This window comes from Vombatus ursinus, unplaced genomic scaffold (genome assembly GCF_900497805.2).
Source record: "Vombatus ursinus unplaced genomic scaffold, bare-nosed wombat genome assembly UNPS02014813.1, whole genome shotgun sequence".
NCBI lineage: Eukaryota > Metazoa > Chordata > Mammalia > Diprotodontia > Vombatidae > Vombatus > Vombatus ursinus.
The window spans coordinates 28,601,788-28,625,171 of record NW_020954591.1 but is presented as its reverse complement, the minus strand read 5'-3'; the positions used below and the strand labels follow the sequence as shown (position 1 = coordinate 28,625,171).

At 35.9% G+C, this 23,384-nt stretch overlaps 1 protein-coding gene across 6 annotated transcripts in view; it reads right to left on the bottom strand.

The window, feature by feature from the left end:
• The window catches only part of ZBTB44 (zinc finger and BTB domain containing 44), a 115,546-nt gene that overhangs the window by 11,310 nt on the left and 80,852 nt on the right, over positions 1-23,384 (bottom strand). For 3 of the 6 annotated variants that reach the window (XM_027877671.1, XM_027877670.1, XM_027877672.1), the window contains 4 exons: positions 13,447-14,520; positions 3,367-3,451; positions 1,941-2,104; positions 138-438 (listed from right to left, as the gene is read on the bottom strand). In XM_027877671.1, the coding sequence (XP_027733472.1) occupies positions 138-438; positions 1,941-2,104; positions 3,367-3,451; positions 13,447-14,464 (1,568 nt within the window). In that variant the 5' untranslated portion in view covers positions 14,465-14,520. The remainder of the gene's footprint in view (positions 1-137; positions 439-1,940; positions 2,105-3,366; positions 3,452-13,446; positions 14,521-23,384) is intronic. The other 3 variants (XM_027877673.1, XM_027877674.1, XM_027877675.1) reach the window with 3 other exon arrangements.

The following is a 23,384-nucleotide window of genomic DNA, read 5'->3' as shown; positions in this document are numbered from 1 at the left end:
TGGAGTGGAGGTTAAAAGTGAATGTGACTGCAGTTAGCTGGCAAACCTGATAAAAAGCACAGCAGGCTGCCCTGAAAGTAGGAAGAGAGAGTTTAGAAAAGCAGTTTCCCTGGTTAGATTTTTGTTGTGCACCTCACCTGCTCTGGAAGTAGTTTGCTAGCTCTGACGCTTCATGGTTCAGACTCCTCAGGTGAACGATTAAATTTCCAGAGTTGGTGAACATGGCGCCACAAGTTTTGCACTCGTAAATCCGAGGCTTGCGGATAATGTGCCGGGAAACCCGCATGTGGTGTTTATATTCCCCGAAGGAAGTGAAAGTGGCACTACATATCTGGCACCGGAAACAGCGTTTACCTTCGTGCTTTAGGCGATGCATCTTTAGCGAGTAAGCCCGGGTGAACTTTTTCCCACAGCGGTCACACTGAAATGGTTTAATGCCTGTGGGGAAGAAAGAATACTGCTTCTATGAAAGAGACAATTTGGAGGGCCTAAATCAAATAGATCTTAATTTCATAGAAACAGATTTTTAAAATGCAATTTTGTTGCCATGTGCAACTTGAAATTATTAGCAAAATTATTATCAAAAAACATTCTCTAGAATACTTCAGAAACAGGAGACAGAATATTGATGTGTGCCACTATTGCTGGTCATCGTAAAACCAAATGATTATTGCTATGAGACTTCAAAGAACAAGCTTCAATGAGGGGACATGGTAAATCATATGGTCATGTTCAAATTTTTTATTAATGACTTAAAAGGATAAATGACAAACTTACTAAATTTACAGATAATACAAAGCCAGTAGAAATAACTAATAATGGATGATAGAAACAAAATCCCAAAACATTTTTCCAATATACTATTGAGTCAAATCTATGAGATGAACTAGGATAAATGTAAAGTTCCCAATTTGATTTAAAAGTTTCAATTATATAAGCACTGGGTGACAGAGAGGAAGCTACATAATAGTTCATGTAAAACAAAAAACAAAACCTGAGGGTTAATAGCAACAATAATAAATGACTCACACTTAAGATCTCTAAGATTACATTGTTTTCTTTTTCTTTCTTTCTTTTTGATGAGGCAATAGGGGTTAAGTAACTTGTCCAAGGTCACACAGCTAGTAAGTGTCAAATGTCCAAGGCCAGATTTGAATTCAGGTCAGAGCTCTATCCATTGTGCCACCCAGCTGCCCCTATGATGTTTTCTTTACAAAAGTAAACAACAACAAAAAAATAAAACCAAACCCCTGCATAAATAGTGTCCACAAAACAAGGGAGGTGATAATCCTGTCACATATTTGTCCTTGTACTGCATTCAGTTCTAGTCCTACATTTTAGAAAGGAAGTTGATGTAAATCCTAAGGGAAAGGCCCAGGCTGATGATGAGACTTTAAAATATGCTACACAAGGTCTGATCGAAAGAACTGGGAGTGCTTAGCTTGGAGAAGAATAAAGTCTTAGAAAGTCCTTGGGTTAGATGGTAGTCTGGTGGCAATGGTGACTCTTGTGGAAGAGGGATTATCATCTATTTAGCTCGACCCTCAAAGAGAAAGCCACAAATAGCTTTGGGGAGAAGCTTCAGAAAAGGAAAATTTTGTCTCCAAATAAGAAAAAAACCCAAATGATCAGAGTTACTTAAAAAAAAGGGGGGGTGGTGGTAATGCACTGCCTTAGGAAGTAATTCATTTCCCATCAACTGGACGTCTTCAAGTGGAAATTGTTAGGGATGCTATCTATGGCATAATGCTTCAGGTATGAACTGGTCTGGATTATCTCTGGATCCCTTCCAGCTCTGGGATTTTGTCTCCCTAGAAAGCTTTAGGTCAAGCCCAGAAACAACCCAGCTTCTGTATAATCAAATACATTTTGACTAGAATCCTGCACCCAAATTTTAAGAATCATCATAATTTAAACCACTACAGAGAAGCTAACATTACCTGAGTGGATAAGCATGTGCTGCTTAAGGTTCTGAATGCGGGTGAATCGGACCCCACAAGTTGGACACTGAAAAGGCCTATCTGGACCATTTGGACTTGGTCGTTCTGTGCTGCTGGTAGAAGGAGCAATGTAGAGTTGGTAGGGATACTGAACATTTTCCAATCTAAAAAACAAACAAACAAACAAAAACCAAGAACCACAAAAGGCATCCATATTTTCATTTTAAGGCTAGGCAAATATATAACTGAATTATTTTAAGCAAGCCAAATAAATTTTAAATGACTTTTCCAAACTTATTTTCATGATTGATGGATTAGAAAGCCAGTATCTGAAGCATTATGAAAAACAAAAAAACCTCTCTAAATTAGGAACAAAGAATGTCCAGAATTAAACTTGGATCTAAAATCACAGGGACATATATATATAAAAGGCTTGACCTTTTCATTCCTTTAATTTTAATAAGTTTCTCCTTGAACCAGATGCTTCTCAGATGAATATTAGCATTTATCTTACTGAAGTTTTATAGCTGCTAACTCCCAAATGCCATGATAAAATTCAGCTAAATTCTTCAATGTTTATGGATTTACATTTTGTTTCCTTCATTAGAATCTAAAAGTTTCTTGAGGGCAGGAAGTATTTGTTTTTTCCCTCTGTATTCCTGGTGCTTAACACAATGCCTGGCAAAAAGTAAGCACTTAATAAATGCTTGCTAAATTGATGAATGAATATTTTATCTGCTCAGTTCCTGTGTTACTCCCTCACACACAGAAAACAGTACAATTTCAAGAAAGATAACTCAATGTGTAATTTTGAAAAGATTAAGTATTTTACATAAATTAACATTTTTCTTATCTACTCTATGTTCTTCCAATAAAATGGAACACTACTGAATTCTATGTCAACTAATAAGATCCATTTTATAAACACCAACAAAAAAGTTTTTAATATTATGTTTCAGGAACCACAACCATGTTTGATAAAGAACATTATGAAAAGAAATAGTGCTCTTCAAACAAATCCTTGGGTTCAAGCGGAAAAATTATTCAAGAGTACCTATAACAAGTCCTCCTACCTAAGTACTTACATTTCCTGCCCTGGAGACTGCTACCTGACACCTTTCCCTACAACTCCACTATTTTATGCTCACCATTTCCAATTAGCATTACATTCTGTACTAGGAAGTATAATTAATTCCCTATACTGGGCTAATACTAAATTTACAAACAAATACAATGAAACTGTTAGCACCATCTGTTATGGAGCAGAACTTATCATAATTTATGGATGCATGTATACCCAAGTATCTAAAAGGATCTTATATGAACAAGAACTGCACAGGATCAGAAAGTATGGATGGGCAGAGATCAGTAGCAACTCCAATGAGTAGAAGTGGAAGATTATGCATCCTAATAAGTTTGTCCTTACCGATCTTCATCGTCTGCGTGAGTATTAGTGCTGGAGGTGTTTTGAAGTGTAGGTAGTCCTTCAGTGACTCCTTCATCTACTGAGCCTGTAAAGAAGAAAAGTTAATGCCCATCAGATACGCAATCAGATGTTTAAAGTAAGAAAAATTAATTGGGTTACTTGTAAGAGATTTCTTAGTGTGTAATAGGCCATAAGTCAATGAAATAAAACATTTATTAATATGTCTACTAAGTGCAAGGCGCAAATTAGTAACAACTGACACTCTTATGGTGCTTTCATACAGTGATGGACTCAGTAAAAGAAAAATTTTTGCACTTAAAATGCAATGGCAGACTGCTAATGTTTATGAGTTATGTCTGTTTTTAGAAGCTGTTTTACCTTTTCCCTCACTAAGCTAGCATTTCTTGCTGCTGCCAGTATGTTCCTCTATACCAACTCCCCATTTGGCTTCTAATTCGCTATGGACTGAGAAACAGAAAACCAGGATTACCAAAGTTGTGTTTAAAACATGTACAAACAGGCTTGAGGGCCTGAAAAGCTCTCCTATACAAAGAGTTCATGAACTTTAGTATAGAAAATGACATCTAATTTGATTGCTCAGACACTTCCTGGGTTTTGGCTGTGTTCCAATTAGTTGGGATCATCAGTTAAGTAATCCTTGCATAAATGAAGTGCTATAATATTTGATTTTGCAAATAGGCAAAACTAAGTAATGTAAAGTTTTAGCTCACAAATTTCTTAGGCACTGCTACAACTGCTTCTGTTCCTGGGCAGAGAATCAGGGTAGGCTTGTTATGATGCTTGCAAGGAAGAAGAGCCAAATACATTCTAGCAAGTTCTTTTAGATATGAATTAACTTAGTCATGTTTTTAGACGTGAATTAGCTATCAGAATCAGCATGTCTAATTTTACTGAAAAGAGAGGTCAAATATTGCATCATTTTGAACTATTCCCCTTACTATATATCCTTTCTTGTCCAATTCTTGGCCCTTATGTATTTCCTATAAATATAGCTGAGATGGTGAGTGGTCAAAAAGTAGATGCATTCTGTTTTTACATGCATATCCATATTAAATATACCAGAAGCCAGAAAGAAACCATTCTGAACCAATTTAGTTTAGAAAAAGAAAACCCAACATAAAATCAGGGTATCTGTCAAACCTTAACCACACAACAGATGTTATACATACTCTCATCACAGAGCAAACTGAGATGATAAAAAAAAAAAAGGACCACATTAGTCAGGCTTATAATTCAATTTTAATTCAACAGAACTTTATTAGATCAGAAGATAACACTTTAATGAAATAGCATTTTGATAAAATATCAAAACAAAAATTTTCTAGATTACTCAAAGGAGTCTGCTGCTAAAAATAGGGAGTGGAATTTTGAGTGGAATTTTGACAACTGTCTTTCTTCTTGTGAAACAAGTAAGCTGGGTTAGGGAAGACAACTTGCTTTACAAGTGCAGTAGGCTGGAATCTCCTAGCTCAAAAAACATGTGTGGTCAGGTAATCTGGGTTAGGCTAATCTTCATTTCCTGGTTTTATGATTATTTTGTTTCTCATATACCTTTCTTACTCTGACAGAAGGCAGTGCTAGAAATGTCTCTAGATTGTGCCCTAGGGAAGCTCCAGCTTCTTTTTACCACAACCTTGTTACCTACCCTCACCAATCTGACTCATAGCTGATGCTAATGAAATGTAAAATGGTCTTCTGTAGACTAATCTCATCTTCACATTATTACCTCTGCTTTTTTTCTTAACCACTATTATACAAAAATGATTTATACTCAATAACAGCAGTTAGCATTTCATAATTGCAAATGCTTTGCATATATTATCTTATTCAACCCTCACAACAGGCCTGTGAAGGACTGTACGTATTTTACAATTGAGGAAACTAAGGCTTAATGATATGAAGGGATTTGCCCATGGTCATATACAATTATTAAACGTCAGAAGTGGGATCCGAACACAGGTCTTCTTAACTCTAATGTCCTCTCCTACTTATCTTCTGACTGAATATCTATATGTGCTAAGTCTAATGGTCTGAGACTTCAAAACATGTCAAATTTAATTTTTCTTTTCCTATCCCAGGCCAGGAGATACTTTGGCTTTAAAGGTATCCTTACAGGAAGCAAAGGGGAAGAAAAATTATCATGGTTTAACACAGAAGTTAAGGTTATCATCATAATGAATTCCATAGATAATCAAATTGTTGCATTGTATTGGAATTTCAGATAATGAATACTTTGTTAGAAATTACTTTTACAGTACCACAATTCTAATCCCTCGAGCTCAATATCTCTAAGAGCCCTCCTTGACTTCTCTCTTCATATTCAGCATTTTCCTTGTATTCAGTCACCAAGGAACTGGATACAAAAGGTGATTCCCAGCAATATTTTCTCTAGGGAGTTTTAAGGCTAAATCTAATGACCTCTGCTCAGTCCTCCTTTTTTGATTACAACCTCCTCTTTGAGTTTTCTTAACAGTACATTTTTCTGGCTCTCTTCCTCTATACTTAAACATAACTTTTCAGTATACTTTGTTGGATCCTTTTCCCTCTCTATCCCCTTTTCAAAGTGTCCCCAGGGCTGTGTCTTGGGTCTTCTTTCTCTGGTCTTTCCATTCTTGAACTCATTAGCTCCCATATGTTCAATTATCATCTATATAAATGACTCCCAAATCTACACATCAGCTTCTTTCTCTCCTCAAAGCTGCAACCCTACATCACCAACTACCTACCTGTGTAGTGTCATTATACGGTTACCATCATCTCAAATTCAACAAAAAAAGAGCTCACTACCTTTGCACCCCCAAAACTCTACCTCCATCGTCTTCCTAAATCCTATATTTCTACCAATGACACCATCAATTGGTTGTTTAAATTTATTACCTCACACATTACCTTCTCCTATATCTTCCGTATCCAATGAATTGGTAAATCGTATTGATTCTATATCCAAGACATGTACCCTGTTTTGTCCACTCATACAGACATACCTTATGTTCAGGACCTTATCACCTTTCAACTGAACCTCCAAAAAAACTTTCCAATTAGGTTCTTGATCTCATGTCTTCCCTGACTTTTCCAATTCATCCTCTACACAGCCACAGGAATTGATATTTCCAAAATATCTGACTTTGCCCCTGACCTGCTCAAGAAGCTTTAATGTCTCTCAATTGCTTCTAAAACCTTCAAAATCTGGATATAATCTATTCTTTTCCATGCTGATCTCATATTACTCCCCAAACAAACTCTACAGCCCAAACTTTCCTCTGTATGACATTCCATCTCCTGCCTCTTTGTCTTTGCATTGGTTGTCACTCATGCTTGGAATGCTCTCCCTCTATGCCTGTAGAATTTGTAGCTTTCTTTAAATAATAGCTCAAGCGCCACTTCCTAAAGAAGGCCCTCCTTCCTGATCCTCCAATTATTAGGGCTCCCCTGCTGCTCCCAAATTACTTTTCATTTATTCAGTATATGCTTATATATGTACATACTGTTTTCCTAGTCTTTGTATCCCTAGGGCCTAGCATACATTATTTAGTTGAAATGAAGTACTCTGAACATAAATAAAAAGTGTGATATACACGTGATCCCAACTTCTTTCCTCTTCTAAGCTCCTGGAAATCTTTGTATACTGTTAAATATTTAGGTTTGAATACTGTTAAGGTAGTTAAGGCAGGGTTTTTTTGTTGTTGGTGATGGTGGTGGCAAGTGGTGTGAATGAGGTAAGAAGAGAAAATGAAAGCAGAAAAAGCATTTCTTACACACTTTATTATTTGCTCTAAAGATTTCCTTGTCTCGTTAGCATAAAACAATGATGTAACTATGAGATGGGGTAGGGCAAATTATTTTAATTAGAATATATTCTTTTAATGGTATTTACTATAATGGGGTATCACCTATATTTACTTATATCTATCAACTCTGCTTAATTATTTCAAGAAGAACTTGAAACATTTGCTCTGAGTTTCAGTGAAATGCCAGAAAAAAATGACATTTCACACCATTATTTAGAAAGATATTCAACTTTTGTATGCTGTTAAGAATTTTTTTCCCCAGTTCTAAAAGGATCAAACCTAATTAAGAGAATTTCTTATAGTTCATTGCATAACTTATCTTGGGTTTTATGATGGCTATACCACCAAAATGAAGACTGATAATCTCTGAAAAATAAGCTGAAAAGGCTTTGGGTGTGGATTCTGTTATGGACTGTATGTCTGTCATATAAGGACAAGCATATCTAGGTTTAAACATTCATCAACAGGGTGGCTACAGGGTGATAATTTATTATCTACTAAGCTGTATCCATGATGGAAGGAATACTAATATCCAATGGTTTCAAAACTAATGATCCTTAAAAGTACTGAAATAAGTATTCATGATGTAGTTTTTTTCTGGAGGTCCCAAAGGTATCTTCAGGTCAAAAGAATCTTTTTGTTCTCCCCTTTCCCTTTCCCTGATCTGACCTCAGACACTTGACACTTACTAGCTGTGTGACCCTGGGCAAGTCACTTAACCCCATTGCCTAGCCAAAAAACAAAACAAAACAAAAAACCGACCAACCAACCAAACAAAAAAGATACGATTCTAACCTTCTGAATATCCTAGGTAAACATAAACAAATACTTTGTGTTTGAGGTTACTGCACTTCAAAAAAACATTTATTAAGCATGTACTACATGGCTGTTCTGCCATGTGCTAAGGGAAATACAAAAAAATTATTCAGATTGTGAAGTACATTGAACACCAGGCTTAATTTTGAACTTCATTTGGTAGGCAATAGGAAGCCATTAAATGATTTTTGAATGGGAGTAACATTATTAGGTCCTTATATATGGAAAATCTGGCAGCACTGAGGAGGACAAACTGGAACAAGCACAGAGTGGATGACAAAGAATCCCAAATCACCTCACAATCAAATGAGCAAAGAGGACAAGAGGCAATAAACATTTATATAATGACTTCTATGTGCCAGGTACTGTGCTAGCATTTTTATAAATATTATTTCAACAACCCAGCCAGGTAGATGCTGTTATTATCACTCCCATTATCACTGAAGCAAACTGAAGTTAACCTTGTTCAGATTTAAGCTAGTGTCTGAGGCTGGATTTGAACTCAGGTCTTCCTGACCCCAGGCCCAGCACTGTATCCACTGTGCCACCTAGCTTCCTGTAAAAAAGGCAGGAAAAGCCATTATTAGAAGGTTTGTGGGAAGAAAAGCATATGAGTTTACCAATTCTGGAACTGTAACTTGGTTCAACTACTCTAGAAAATAACTTGAAATTATATAAGAACGGATATTAAATTGTTCATACCCTTTGACCTAGAGATTCCACAATCTGGGACAATACCCCAGAGGAGATTAATGAGAGCAAGAAAAATTCATATATGCAAAAATATTCACAGTAGCATTATCTGTAACAAAAAGCTGGAGACAAAAACATGTCCAACAATTAGGGAATGGCTGAATGAACTATGAATACAATAGAAAATTATTATACTTTAAGGCATGATGAACTATGAAGAACTATGAAGACAATGAAAAGCAAAAAAAAATAATGGTCAAATACAATGGTCAACATTAGTATCATACCATTAAAGCTAGAGGACACATCTTTTCCTTGTATTAACAGTCATATACTAACTGGGGAGAACGTAATTTGTAAAGGAGGTTGCTTGTCTACTGTATCAAAATAAAAGGCATTTTAAAAAAGGACAAATTCAACAAGCACTTATTAAGTATCAATTATGTGTTGCAAGGTAATGTGCTAGGTCCTGGGGATAACAACAAAAATGAACTGTACCTGTTCTAAAGGAATTTACAATTTAGGTGAATGAGAATAAGGGCTCATATTAGACTAGGGGGAGTGGGAACAGAAGATATGAAAGATGCAGGAGAAATGTGAGACCAAATCAATGTGACTTGGAGGGTGAAGGACAGAGAAGAGTGAAAAACAATACCAAGATTTTGAACAAAAGTAACAGAAAAAATGATAGTGCTATATTCTCCAAAGGGGTCACAGAAAGAATTAGAAGCTACATATGACAAAATAGCCATAATGGCACTTTTAGTAAAACACTGGAAAGAAAGTGGTTACCCATCATTTATGAAATGGTTGAATAAAATGTTGCATATAAAATGAATTGAATGGAATATTACCAAGAAATAATCAAGATAAGGGATTCAGGGAAGCATGGGAAATCTTATATGAAGTGGTTTGGAGTGAAGAAAGATGAATTAGAAGAATATATACAATGACAAAAATAATGCAAATTGATGATGATGATAACTAGCATTTACATAGCACTTTCACAATTTGCAAAGCATTTAAAAAATACCTCATTTTATCCTCACAACAACCCTGAAAAGTAGATGCTAACTGTTGTTGTTCAGTTGCGTCTGACTCCTCGTGATTCCAGCGGCAAAGATTCTGGAGTGGTTTGCCATTTCCTTCTCCAGCTCATTTGACAGATGAAAAAACTGAGGCAAACAGGGTTAAGTGACTTGCCCAGGTCACACAGCTAGTAAGTTATCTGAGGCCAGATTTGAACTCAGGAAGATGAGTCTTCCTAACTCCAGTCCCAGTGCTCTATCCACACACCACCTAACTGTCCTATTATTCTTATTTTACAGATAAGGAAACTGAGAGGATGAGAGAGAGTAAATGACTTGCCTGAAGTCACACTGTTAGTGTGAGACAGGATTTGAATTCAGGTCTTCCTGACTCCAAATCCAAAGGCAGTTGAACTTAGACTACAGGCAACAACCAATACTGATTTCAGAGAACAGATTTGTGACAAAGAAGGAGTCTGTGGGGAAGACAAGTTAAAGAATATGCGCGCGCGCGCGTGTGTGTGTGTGTGTGTGTGTGTGTGTGTGTGTGTGTGTGGGGGGGGGGGGGGGGGGGGGGGGGGGGGGAGGGGCAGAAAGGGGAAATGTTGGTGCTTTGTAATATATAGTAAAATATCTATGGTATAAAAAGCCAAACATCAAAAACCTCAAGCAATGAAAATAGTGGCACCTCTGACATAGTTCCTTTAAGAAGGTGGGAGATGAGGAGGCCTAAAGTCCATTTATCCAAACAACAACTAAACAAGAATATCTGCTGCAACATGCCAAATAAGCAATTACCTACTCTATGGTTGAACAGTGAAATACAACTTTCTACTTTTGGATTCCATTCCACTTTTGGATAGTTTTAATACAGAATCTTTCACTTATACCTGCTTAAATTTGTCTCTTTGCAACTTCAACCCATTATTCCTAGTTTTGCTCTCTGAGGCAAAAAGCAAGCTTAATTTCTCTTCCATATATCAGCCCTTCAAATATTTGAAGACAATTCTCAGGTTTTCTCTCCTTTAGGTTAAAATTTCCCCATTTCTTTCAACTGATTTCTGCATTATTTTTGTACTTAGGCCTATCATCCTGTTTTCTTCTTCGGATATAATGTCTAGTAGTTCTTAAAACTGGCACCCATAACTAAAGACTATTACTTTGGTATGATCAGGGCAGAATATATGAAGAAATTATCATCTCTTTCATTCTATATACTATATCTCTATTAGAAGAGCATTAGATTTTTTTAGATTTTTTTGACTATCATTTCATATCAGTGACTTGTAACTTGTAGACCACTAAGATCCCTAAATCTTTTTCAAAGTTCAGTGGTACTTTCTATGCCTGTGAAATGAATTTTTGAAAACCAAGTATTAAACATATTACATTTATTTAATTAGATTCAGTCTCTTAATCTCATTTTTGGAGATCTTTGTGAATCCTGAACGTTAACCACCATGTTATTTCCCCCAGTTTTGTATCATCATCAAATCTGACAAATATGCCCTCTATGTCTTTATTCAAGTCACCAATTAAAAAAAAATGCTGACCAGTAAAGGACTAAGGTTAGTTCACTGAGTCAAGGAAACTTGGTTTGGATATCAGGTCAAAAATTTGGACAAGAGATACAGTTATGGGAATCTAATGCAGTATACTGCAAGGGGGTGAACAATTACTGTGTATTGAATTAAACTGAGTTAACTATATGACAACAGAATATATGGAAATGGTGGAGATGTCATGGGAAAGTGCAAAGAGAGGGCCAAGAACAGAATGTTAGGGATCTTTCTTGTGTTCTTCAAGAAGAACAACTAGGAAAGAAGTATAATTACAAAAGTAAGAAGTATATCTTGAAAACCACAATGGACAATGTGATTGTCAATGATTGTCAATAGAGTTTAAAGGCAGAGAGGTCAAATGAGCATGAGAAAAGGACATCAAACTGATGTGGAAATAAAGAAGTCACTGGTTATGTTTTAGTAGTGGTAGGGACAAAAGCAATACTGGTAATGAGAAAGTGAGGCCCTGGGCAGAGGAGTTAAAAAAAAAGAAAGACCAGAAATTCTTGGGTAAATACATAAATAAGCTATGATTTCAGCATATGAAATTCCCAATTTTGGGAACACCCTCCCCAAATAAACACTTCAACCAGTTTACAAAGAGTTGAAAAATCTTTGGAAGTTGCCTGAGGCCCACAGAGGTTTTATGACTTGCCCAACCAGTGTCACCTAGCTTGTTGAATGTGGGAGGTGGTATCTGAAGCCAGGTCTTCTTTTCTCAAAGCCTAGCACTCTTCCCACTATGCCATCTTGAGCAGATATTTTGAGCCAAATTCCCAAGCAGGATGTTAAAAGATGACTGATAATGAAAATACCAGAAACTAAAATTAACGATGACTTCTTAGTTCTCATTTTCCTTGGGCTCTCTTGTAATTTTTAAGACTGTTGACCAACAACTTTCTCTTTCAAACTGATCACTCTTGGCATCCATTACATTACGTTATTCTAATTCTCCTTCAATTTTTCTGGTTCACTCCTTTTTTTGTTTCCTTTGCTGATTTAGTTTCTGTCACTCCTCAAATGCTCCCTAAAGTTAAATTCTTTGCCTCTAAGCTTTCTCCAGTGAACTATCATTATTATGCATATCCAATCAACAAGTCTTAGGAAATCTTATTTTATAATGTTATATATCCATCTTGTCCTCTCTAATTATATTGTTCCCACTCTAGTTCAAGTCTTTTACCATCTTACAGCTGGACTGTTGTCTTTCTAACTGGTTCTAAACAATGTTCACGTGTCATTCTTTTGCTTCAAAGGGCAAAAAAAAAGGGGGGGGAGAGGAAAAGGAGATCAACAATTAGGCTCTCTACTGTTCTAGAAAAAAGTCCAAATTCCTGAGTCTGGTAATAAGGCCCTCTGTAATACAGCAACAACTTATCTTTTAAGCCTTATCTCACACTACTCCCCACAAAAAACTCTCTGCTCTGGCCAATCTGTTCCACTCATTATCCCTATTTCATTTACTTGGTAAGCATATAGTTTTCTGACTAATGTTTTAGTTTTTGTATTTAATGCTTGTACTGTTAAATTTAGTCTTTCACATATCTATGACTTGCATCCTCCAAAAGACTGTAAATTCCCTGAGTGCAGGAACTATTTCTTATATTACTTTGTATTCTCTACAACTTCTAGATAAGTACTTGGCACATAGTCACTCAACAATTACCGATCTGAAATACCAGTGACAAAGGTAATGTGAACAGAATGCTGGTACACAGAAGATCTGTGTTAAAATTCTTCATTTATGTAATTTACTAATTGGGTGACCTTGGGCAAATTTACTTAACACTTCCTCATATGAAAAATGAAGTAACTAGTCAAAATAAGCACAAAAGTACTGCATAAGTCTAAATCTATGATCCATAAGGATTTTTTTTTTGAAGAAATGTCCCACTTAAAGACTTACTGAATTTTTTTTCACTCTATGATTATGGTATTCAGTCATGCTTGAAACCTTACTGTTACTTCCTTTCTACTCTCTGCTACTGTTCCATAAAAATCCACTCATTTGCACTTTCTTTTAAAATAACAAATTAGTAACAAATACAACTGGTAGCGAACTGGTCAACAACAAAAGAAAAAATCCCACATATTCCCAATAATGCATGACAGTAACGGCCATTATCAACAGCTATAGTATTACAACATGTAAAAATACAAAAGACATTATACCTATAGAAGAAGACTGGGGACTAATTAGAAGATCCTCCTGAACTTGCTCACTTCCTGGCACTGTTTGCTGATCACTCAGGGAACTCTGAGATGCACTGACAGGCTGGGACACTTCCTCATGAACTTCCTCATCACTTAACCTTTCCACTTTGACCCGTACATCCTCTTCAGTAACCAGAGGCAAATTAGCCTTTGTACTCTCACATGTCACATAATCAGTCATTCTTCTAGCTGCCTCAGATGGGCCCGGTAGTTCTAAAGTCCTGGGATTTTCTACCTGTTTAACCTTCTCTGACTGAAGCCTTCGATCAATTCCAAATGGAAAAGTCCAAGGAAAAGCTAAGGAAGAGTCAACTGGTTGGTTTCTAGGCTCTGAATAGGAAGCTGAAGAATTTAGCACTTGGGGAGAACTTGTCTGTGTGCTACACTTAAGTGGACTTTCAGGAGACATAACTATGTAGCTTTTACGCTTTCTCCGGGACTCTCGGCAGACAGGAATGGTCCTTTCTACCACACTGCATTCTGAAGACACTGGAGAAAGACTACCATCTCGAGAGGTAAAATTGCAGTTAGAATTGTTTTCTTGCCCAGCATCTAGTCCCTTTTCTTGTTGGTTGTTGGGTGTATTCCATAAAATGCTTGATTTCATGAACTCTGAGCAGGTGCTGGCAACACTAAACATTTGCATATAGCTGGCTGCAGCCAAGACATCAATAATATTTTCTGTGTTAATTGACAGAGTTGCTGTATAAGCATACTCCAAAAGGGGTATAAATCCAGTGACTGTCACATGATGCAAATCCAATACATTCTTGCTGTCATCCTCTGCTTGGCCAACAAGTTTGGTGCGAAAGAAATCACTGCAAGCTGCCAGTACCACCTTGTGTGCTCGAAAGATTTTGTCCTGGACACGAATAGTGATATCACAGAAATGTCCATCATTTCGAAGCATATTTAGCTTTCCAAGCATCTCCTGGCTGTGGGAAGGGGAACTATGAGTAAATGTTTTCACACCCATCTTTTCCTTCCTCTTCTAGAGATGCTCTTCAGTGATGCAAATGAATCAGAAATGTCCTAAAAGATATACAAATAAAATATTAATTGCTAGTTTAAACTGTGTTATTTATAAAAGTGAAATTCAAAGTGATTTGGATCATTTTCATGTGATGTCTATGCTACTAACAAAGATGACATGAGCATTATCAAGATATTCTGACTAGATAGGACTGGGCATTTTTTATTTCTGAACCAATTCAGATAGGAAAGAAACTTCTGGGAATTTCTGAGGCATGAAAAATGGCTCCATAAGCTATAAGTTTTTAATCAGCTACATAGAAGGTGAAGAATACTCTTGTTAAGAACATTCTTATTGAGTGGCTATCCTCAGGAAACAGGGTTAGCAAAATAAATGATACTTGGCAAGCAGTATGTGATAATACAGATAGGTAGTAGCTAACTTAATCTACTTTAGATAAGAAATTTCACATGCCAATTAAGTTAACTAAAAAGTTTTATTTCCTAAAAATCCAAAGAACCAAAAGTCTTAAAAAAAAAAAAGATTTCAAATTCTTGTGCTTCTACATTACATTTTCCCAATTCAGCATAAGGTTTATTTTTTTAATGATTTACATAAATCACTGTATTAACTCAAATGAGTACACAGAGTTGCTGTAATAAAATTTTATTTTCTGAAGTTAAAAAAAAAAAAGACCACCAGTATGAACAAGTTGTTTGTTTGCTGCTACGTAATTTTTTTTTGGCACCAGAAACTAAACCTACAACACATTTTTTTCAGCCAAGCTGATGGTGTTGAATTTAAATACAATCTCTAAATCAAAATTGTGGTGACTCCAAGGGCAAGAGAGAGATCAATGCTGGTCAGAAATAAAGGCTACAATTTATTACCAATGTATACTTTCATTGAAGGGATCGTGTATACGACATTATTCAGAAAATAGACCAATCGTTTACTGAGAAGAAAGATACTAAGGGCTCCACTGACGAATACAAAATAATTATTTAAAATCTTTTGTTTTTACATCTCCTACATTGCCCAATGTATACTTCCTTCATTTTCTTCTCCTGGATGGTTGTCTCTTATGATAAAGAATAAAAAGAGAGGAAAAGCATGGGAGTTTATCTTCTTTTCTTAGAGAAGACTGGCCATTATAACTTCTCAGTATTGTTTGAATTCTTTTGTTGTTCTCTCCACTTAAATTGTTTATAGTCATCATTTTTCTAATTCCATTTACTTTACTTTGTTTCAGTTCATATAAGTTTTCCCAATTTCACTGTTTCTTACAATATTACTGTATGTGTCATTCACATATCACAACTTGTTTAGCCATTCCCCACCATCAATGGTCATCTACTTTGCTTCTGGTACCTTGCTACTACAAAAAGTGCTGGAACAGGTACTTTGGTATATATGAGGTCTCTCTTTTTGTCACTGACCTTCTTAAAGTATATGCATGTTAGCATTTTTGACGCTTTCTTCCCATAATTCCAAACTTTTCCAGAATGGCAGAACTAATTCAGTTCCACTAACAATGCATTAATGCACCCACCCTTCTATAACCTTTCCAACACTGATTATTCCCTTCTCTTCTCACTGCCAGTTTGCTGAGAATGAGATGAAACCTTAGAAGTTGTTTTGGTTCATATTCCTCTTCTTATTAGTGCTTTGGAGCATTTTTTTCATATGGTTGCCAATGATTTGCAATTTTTCTTTTGAGAACTGTTCATATCCTCTGACCATTTATCAGTTAGGAAATGGTTTTTGGTTCTATACAGATTAAATGCTTACATGCCTTGAATATCAGACTCTCCAGAAACATTAGATAGATCTCCCCCAGTTGATCATATCCCTTCTTGCCAAAGTTGCACTAATTTTCTTCATGCAAAAAATTTTTAGTTCAATGTAGTGAAAATTATTTTAGTTTTGGTAACTGTCCTCTCTTATTTGGCTAAGAATTCACTCCCTAGCCATAACTGTGAAAGGTACCTAATTTGAATTCTCTCATTTTTATAGCATGATTCTTAATATTTTGGTCTTATATCCATTTTGATGTTTACTGTGGTATAGGGTATGGGCAGATGGTCTAGACCTAATTTTTGCCATACTGCCACAAAATGATCAGTGATCTAGAGGAAAAGTATTCTCTAGGATTAACCTGTTTTTCTGTCATGGACCTCCTTTTGTAGTATGATAAAGCCTATGTATGCCTTATCAGGATAATATTTTTTAAATGCATAAAATAAACATGTAGGATCCCAAAGGAAATCAATCATATTGAAATAGTTACAAAAATATTAAAAAAAACTATTAAAATGCTGTGATCTATATCTTTGGGAGAATTCACATTAATGAAATTACTAGATTACTAACACCAATGTTATTAAAAATAGTACTTACTGTATGATGTTGGCAGGGCATACAAAACTTTGTCCTAAGACATGCAACTCACGAAGAATGCGCCCTTGGCTTGAAAGGACAGATCTAAGAGCTACAGTTTTTGGCTAGATATAAGGGAAGAATTCCTAATAATTACACATCTGTCCGAAAGTAGAATAGCATTTTAGAACTAACTAGGGTATTCCAAGATACCTGTAAGAAGGAGTGAAAAGTAAGAGTATCATTGATGGACTAAGGAAAGAATATCTATATAGATCTTTTCACAACAGTTCCTCAACATGGGAATTCAATAGGGGTATATAAGAAAACTGCTGAGCAGCAATTAGTTGAGGTTTACAACTAAATAAATAGTAGGTGGAATCAGCTCCATTTATATTACTAATTTTGTTGATGCTCAGCAGCCTAGACACAGTACTAGAGTAATCAGTTACTAGTGGGTGATTATCCAGTGAAAAATTAGAGAGTCAGGGATGTGAAAGTTCCTGTGTGACACATTCTTGAGTGGAAGCCACTTAATTATTAAAAGTGACAAACAAGAAGATCAGGCTTATGAACAGAAGGGAGTGAAGCCAGAGTAGGGCACAAAAAGGACAGAGATTATTGGTATAAGGAACTCCTAGGTGAGAAAATTCTGTCTACTAATATAAATTGAGAGGAATAACAGAAATGGTTATCAGAATGTGGCAAAGGAACATTTATAAGAGAGAAAAGGGAGGGAGGAGAAGGGCAGGAGACTGTGAAAGAAGAGAAGTTTGTGGTCAGAGAATTTCAAAATTCAAAGATCCTGGAAATAATGTCAGTAAATTTCATAAAATAAGTGCAACTGGTTGAAGCAATACCTACTAAGGCCCCTGCCACAGAAGCTGCACTTTATTTTGTGAAGGGTCTATTCCACCCTGGCTAGGTAAGTTTTTTCTTCAAAGGTACGTAAGGAAACTATCCTTAAGACTTAATTGGCCTAGCAGAGACTATGCCACTGGTATAGTTTCCTAGTAGCCTAAGTACAAAAGGCAGTACTTGAGAAGTCAGAAGCAACTCCCTTGATCCCTGCATACCACAATGACACATACAAGGGCAGAGAAACTGCACCCAACTGAATCAATACTGTATCTTTGCTGAAATACCTTTCCGTGTTATAGCTAAGTAAAGTTCCTTTTGTTAAGTGTTAAGATGGACTATGAGTAATTTATTTCAGTACAATTCTGAACCAGAACCACTAGATCAACTTGAGACAGGCCTGGACTTGCTGTTGTTCAGTCACGTCTGACTCTTAGTGACCCCATTTGGGATTTTGTGGTCAAAGATACTGAAGTGATTTGCCATTTAAGAAACTAAGGCAAACAGGGTGGAGTGACTTGTCCAGGGTCACAGAGCTAATAAGTGTCTGAGACCAGATTTGAACTCAGGAAGATGAGTCTTCCTGACTCCAGGCTCAACACTCTATCCACTGCACCACCTAGCTGTCCTGTAGGCCTGGTCTACAATATACAATAAAAGGTACCATGTTGCTGTGTAGTTGAAGTGGTAAAGGGAAGAAGTTAGAAGAGAAAAGGCTGAGGAATTATGTGGACAGTATGTTCAAGGGATTAAAATTATGAAGACTGAGGATGACGGCTGGCAGGCAGATACTAGGATAGAGAGAAAAACTTTGACACAATACTGAAGTCACTGAATTTGGGAACCAGCAGTAAGACTATGTCAAATAAAAGTATATAATCAAAGTGGTATAGCTAAATTATAATGATAGTATGAATAAATCTCCAGGTTAAGTTATTCAACTAGCTTAACAGTAATTTAAATATAAACAGTCTTCCAGGTTTCCTTGTTTTCACTGTAAGTTTCACTATAACACTAGTCCGTCTTTTATCCTTCAGGCTCAAGTTTAGCTTTCTTAACAACCTCAGTCTCTAGAAAAGTCAGGTCTTGTATGGAAACTGCAAAGAAAAATTTTCTTGTATGGAACTGCATAATTCTATAGAAGGAAGCTTCTCATGGACAAAGAAAAATTCTTTCTATATCATCCCCCATATAAATAGCCATTCCTTTTCTACTTTAATACTTCTAAGAATAGAGAATTCATTAGTTCACGAAGCAACCACTTCCATTACTATACTGTTCTGTCTTTTAGAAGGTTCTAATAGTAAGCCAAAATCTGATTCCCTGTAATTTTTTGTCCACTGGACTTTTGCAGCAACAATTGTCAATCAATTCACATTTATTAAGTGCCTACTATATGCCAGACAGTTCTTCCACTATCTGCAAAAGTTTCTAATTTGATCTTTTCTTTTCTAGCTACAATCTCATGTATAATCAACTTTCTTGATCCCTCATTTCCTTTAGTCACATGATAGCCTGTAAATGTTTCTCTTAAAATGTGACACAGTATTCTAACTACATTTTTAGGAGCACGGATTGGTACTATAATTTTTCTATAATCTTAACACTAATGGGCCTAAATTCTGTTAGCTCTTTTAGCAGCAATTTTTGTGGCCAACTTTTTTACCTTTGGTCCTGAGAATGCTGCCTGCTGTTCAATTTCTTTGAGCCAAGCTCCAGTATCAACTTATATTGCAGAGGGTTGTTCAGAATAATTGCTCAAGTATCAAGTTTTACTGAGTGCCTATTATGTATCCAGTATTTCAAAATTAACAAAAGTGTAGGGAGTCTGTAGGCTTTTAAACAGAAGTTTCATGGTAAATAAGAGTTCAGTATGCTAATAGGAGTATATAGGCTGCATAGGAAAAAAGAATACAAAGTGTCATATAGAAAACTAATGATGCTTAATGTTAACCCTGATAATGAAAATACACTAGATTAGGAAAACAATTACAATAGAGAGTTCCAGAATCATATTTTTCTATTAAAATTACGCTGTATTATTTTAATCCTGATTTTTACCTTGTGCCTGACTTTCCACTGATTATATATTTTTTTGGTGAGGCAACTGGGGTTAAGTGACTTGCCCAGAGTCACACAGCTAGTGAGTGTTATGTGTCCAAGGCTGGATTTGAACTCAGGTCCTCCTGACTCCAGGGCCAGTGCTCTATCCACTGTACCACCTAGCCACCCCCCCCCTCCACTGATATTACAACTGGTTTCTAACAGGGGAAAAAAAAATGAATGTTTAGACTTTATAGAAACTGTAATGACAGGAGGAAATCACAAATTACCACTTTAAATATGGTTTAAAAATAAAAAGTAAACCAAAAAGTCCTTAAAATCAAAAGCAATAAATAAAGATTTCATGAGAGTATTACTCACTTAAACAGTTTTAAAATTATAAGGCCATACAGATCAAGAGATAACAGTCAAGAGAGCTCCACTGGACCCATAAAATGTAAAAATGACCTATAAGAATCAGGCTTCTGACATACTGGGTGGATATATGCTATGGAAGAACCCTGAAAAGACTCACATAGAATGAGAAAGTATGGAAGGATTTTTGAGAAAGAGTAAGTGGCCCATCTATACTGAGAAGGGTGTCCAATGAAATATTTCAATATACCATACAACAGCAAAGTAAGGAATCACAAGACAATAAATCTAACATTTATATAGTGCTTTAAGATTTGCAATGCATTTTACATGTTATCCTCATTTGATCTTCACACCAATGAGATAGGATGCTATTCTCATTTTGCAGATGAGGAAAATAAGGTTGAGTAACTTGCTCAGCAATAACACAAATAACAAATATTTGAGGCAGAATTTAACTCAAGTCATCCAGGTACAACATTCTTTCCACTAAGCCAACTAGCTGCTTTCTAACATGCTTAACTAACATGTTAAACACAAAACTGTACAGAAATTACAGATTAAAAAAACAAAAACAAAAACAAAAACCACAGGATCACAGCTCGAGAGTTGGAAGGGCCTTTAAAGAACCCAGAAGCTATAACTCATATACCTTTCTAAGGATTATCCTGTTAAATTCGTTTATATATACAGCAACTCATTAATTTGAGTCACCTAACCTTTCTGAATTTCAGTTAATTCATCTGTAAATTCAAGAGGATGGACAAAATAGATGCTAAGGTCCTTTCCAACTCAAAATCTATGATCCTACTAATTCATACTTTGCAGTAATTCAAGAGATACTTATTCTACATCCTTTATCTGCAAATCTTTTATAAATAACAATCTCTCTAGTAACTCACCTTAAGGTACTCGTTACATCTTTAATAATGCAGCATTTGAAATATAACCATGCAATCTATTACAATTTCAACAATGTTTTTACTAATCAAAAAGACTTCCTGGCTTTTTCCCTCCAAAATTACTAATGTATTACTGCAAGTGTATATACCAACATGCTGTGGCTGTTCATTTGTTTCAGTTGTGCCTGACTCTTTGTGATCTCATTTGGGGTTTTCATAGCAAAGATACTGGAGCGAACTGCCACTTCTTTTGTCAGCTCATTTTACAGATAAGTAAAACTAAGGCAAACAAGGTTAAGTGATTCGCCCAGGGTGTCACATTGTAAGTAAATGCCTGAAACTGGATTTGAACTCATGAAGATTGAGTCTTTCTCATTCCAAGCCTAGTGCTCTATGCACTGCACCACCTAGTTGCTCCACATATTAACATACACAATTAATTTTGTCAATTTAGCAATTTTCCTAATTTTAAAAAGAGAAACTGATTTAATCATTTAAAAAAACCCAACAACCTTGCACTTGTGTGTCAGTTGTGATATAAGAATTAACTATAACTAACCTTTCTACTAAATGAAGAAATTTTTACTGTAGAGTGATCTTTCAAGATATACCTTATGCACTGGGTTCTATTATCAATAAAGATGATATATATAGATTCACAAACAGATGAAAAAACAATCAAGGGGTTTGGTAAGAAGGCAAAGGTGCTGTTTTGGCAGCATCATGGCATAGTGAATAGAGTTGGCTTTAGACCTTTGTTCAAGCCCTACCTCTGACATATACTGACTGTGTGACCTTGAGCAAATAACTTAACCTCTCAGTGCTGTAGGCACTGACTTTTAAAAATTGCAGAGAAGGTGCCACTCTTTATCGGTAGAAAAGTTTCACTGGGTGCTCTGAACTTCAATAAAATCACAGATCCAGTCCCTAGCCCATGGTATTTTATTCTTATTTGCCTTTTATGCCTTTTTGTTGTTTAACTTGGTAAGCCAGGATAAGGGCATCAGAATACAAACTTGAAACCTCTGAAGAGATGAAATGTAAACTGTATTGAGTCAATTTTCATGATTAAATAGTTTCACCTCTGGCACAGTAAACAGTTAGTTGACCGTGAAGTCAGGAAGACCTGGTGTTCGAATGTCCCTTCTGACACATACTGGTTGTGTGACCCCAGGCAACTTAACCTTAATTTGAGTTAGGCAAGGTACCCATCTTCATTAATAGTTATTTTTCAAGGGGAATATTCAATGAAATCATATGTACAACATTTCTATCTCTCAAACCTAGTAATAATTCTTATTAATATTCCTAAGATCACAGCGAGATTAAAATTACAAGATTTAAAGACAAATCTTGCTTACATGTATAAAATTCTATAATTGAATTAAAACTACACTGCAATTCAAATCAAAGAAAAAAAAATTACCTAATAATGCAGAGGGCATAAATCCCTTTTAAATGCATACCTCTAATAATGGATCCACATAATAATATGTGGAATAGTAGAATATCAGAGAGGGATGGGCCTTCATAGGTTATTAACATAATTCATACCCTATCTGGAACCTCATACACAATTTTTTGGACAAATCATCCACCCTCTTCTTGAGTATCTTCATTCACAGAATTGGTGGTGCTTCATATTTTTATGATGCTTTAAAGTTGAAAAAGCCCTTTCAATCACTTAATCTTCAGAATAGTTCTGTAAGTAGTGAGGAAAGGTATTATTATTCCTATTTTACACAGGAGGAAACCAAGTTTCGGCAGATTAAGCCCAAAGACACTTTGTTATTCTGTAACCTCTTGAGTGCTTAGATGCCATGCCTACCTTAGGGTGGGCCATGTTGGCATAATCAGCATATTCTCAAGGATAGAGTATCCATTGACTTTGGTTCCCTACTTCTTAAGAACAAAGGTTCATAGATTTCAAGCTAGCGGTGACCTTAAAGATCATCCCCCTTCGTTTTATAGATGAAGTATTTGAGATCAACAGAGGGAAAGTGCCTTAACCAAGGCAGAACCAAGATTTGGATCCTGTAAGAAATTAAGGGTTTAAGTTTTAAGGTTTGGTAGTCACAACTAAATTCAGTTCAACTAGTATTAATTGAGCACCTAATACAAACTAAAAACTGTGCTAATGTACTAGACTTTTAAGGAATATTATAAGACACTGTACCCTCAGGAATTTATATTATCATCAGGAAGCATACAGTCATGAAATTATCAGAGAACATAAGATAGTCCATGGTCAAAGGCCATAAGGTATACATAATCAGTGCCATAAGTAGTTCAAGAGAGTGAGATTCTGATGGTTAAGTCTTGTGACAGCAGGCCTTGTGAAGGGTCTTAAAAAGAGAAAGGAATAC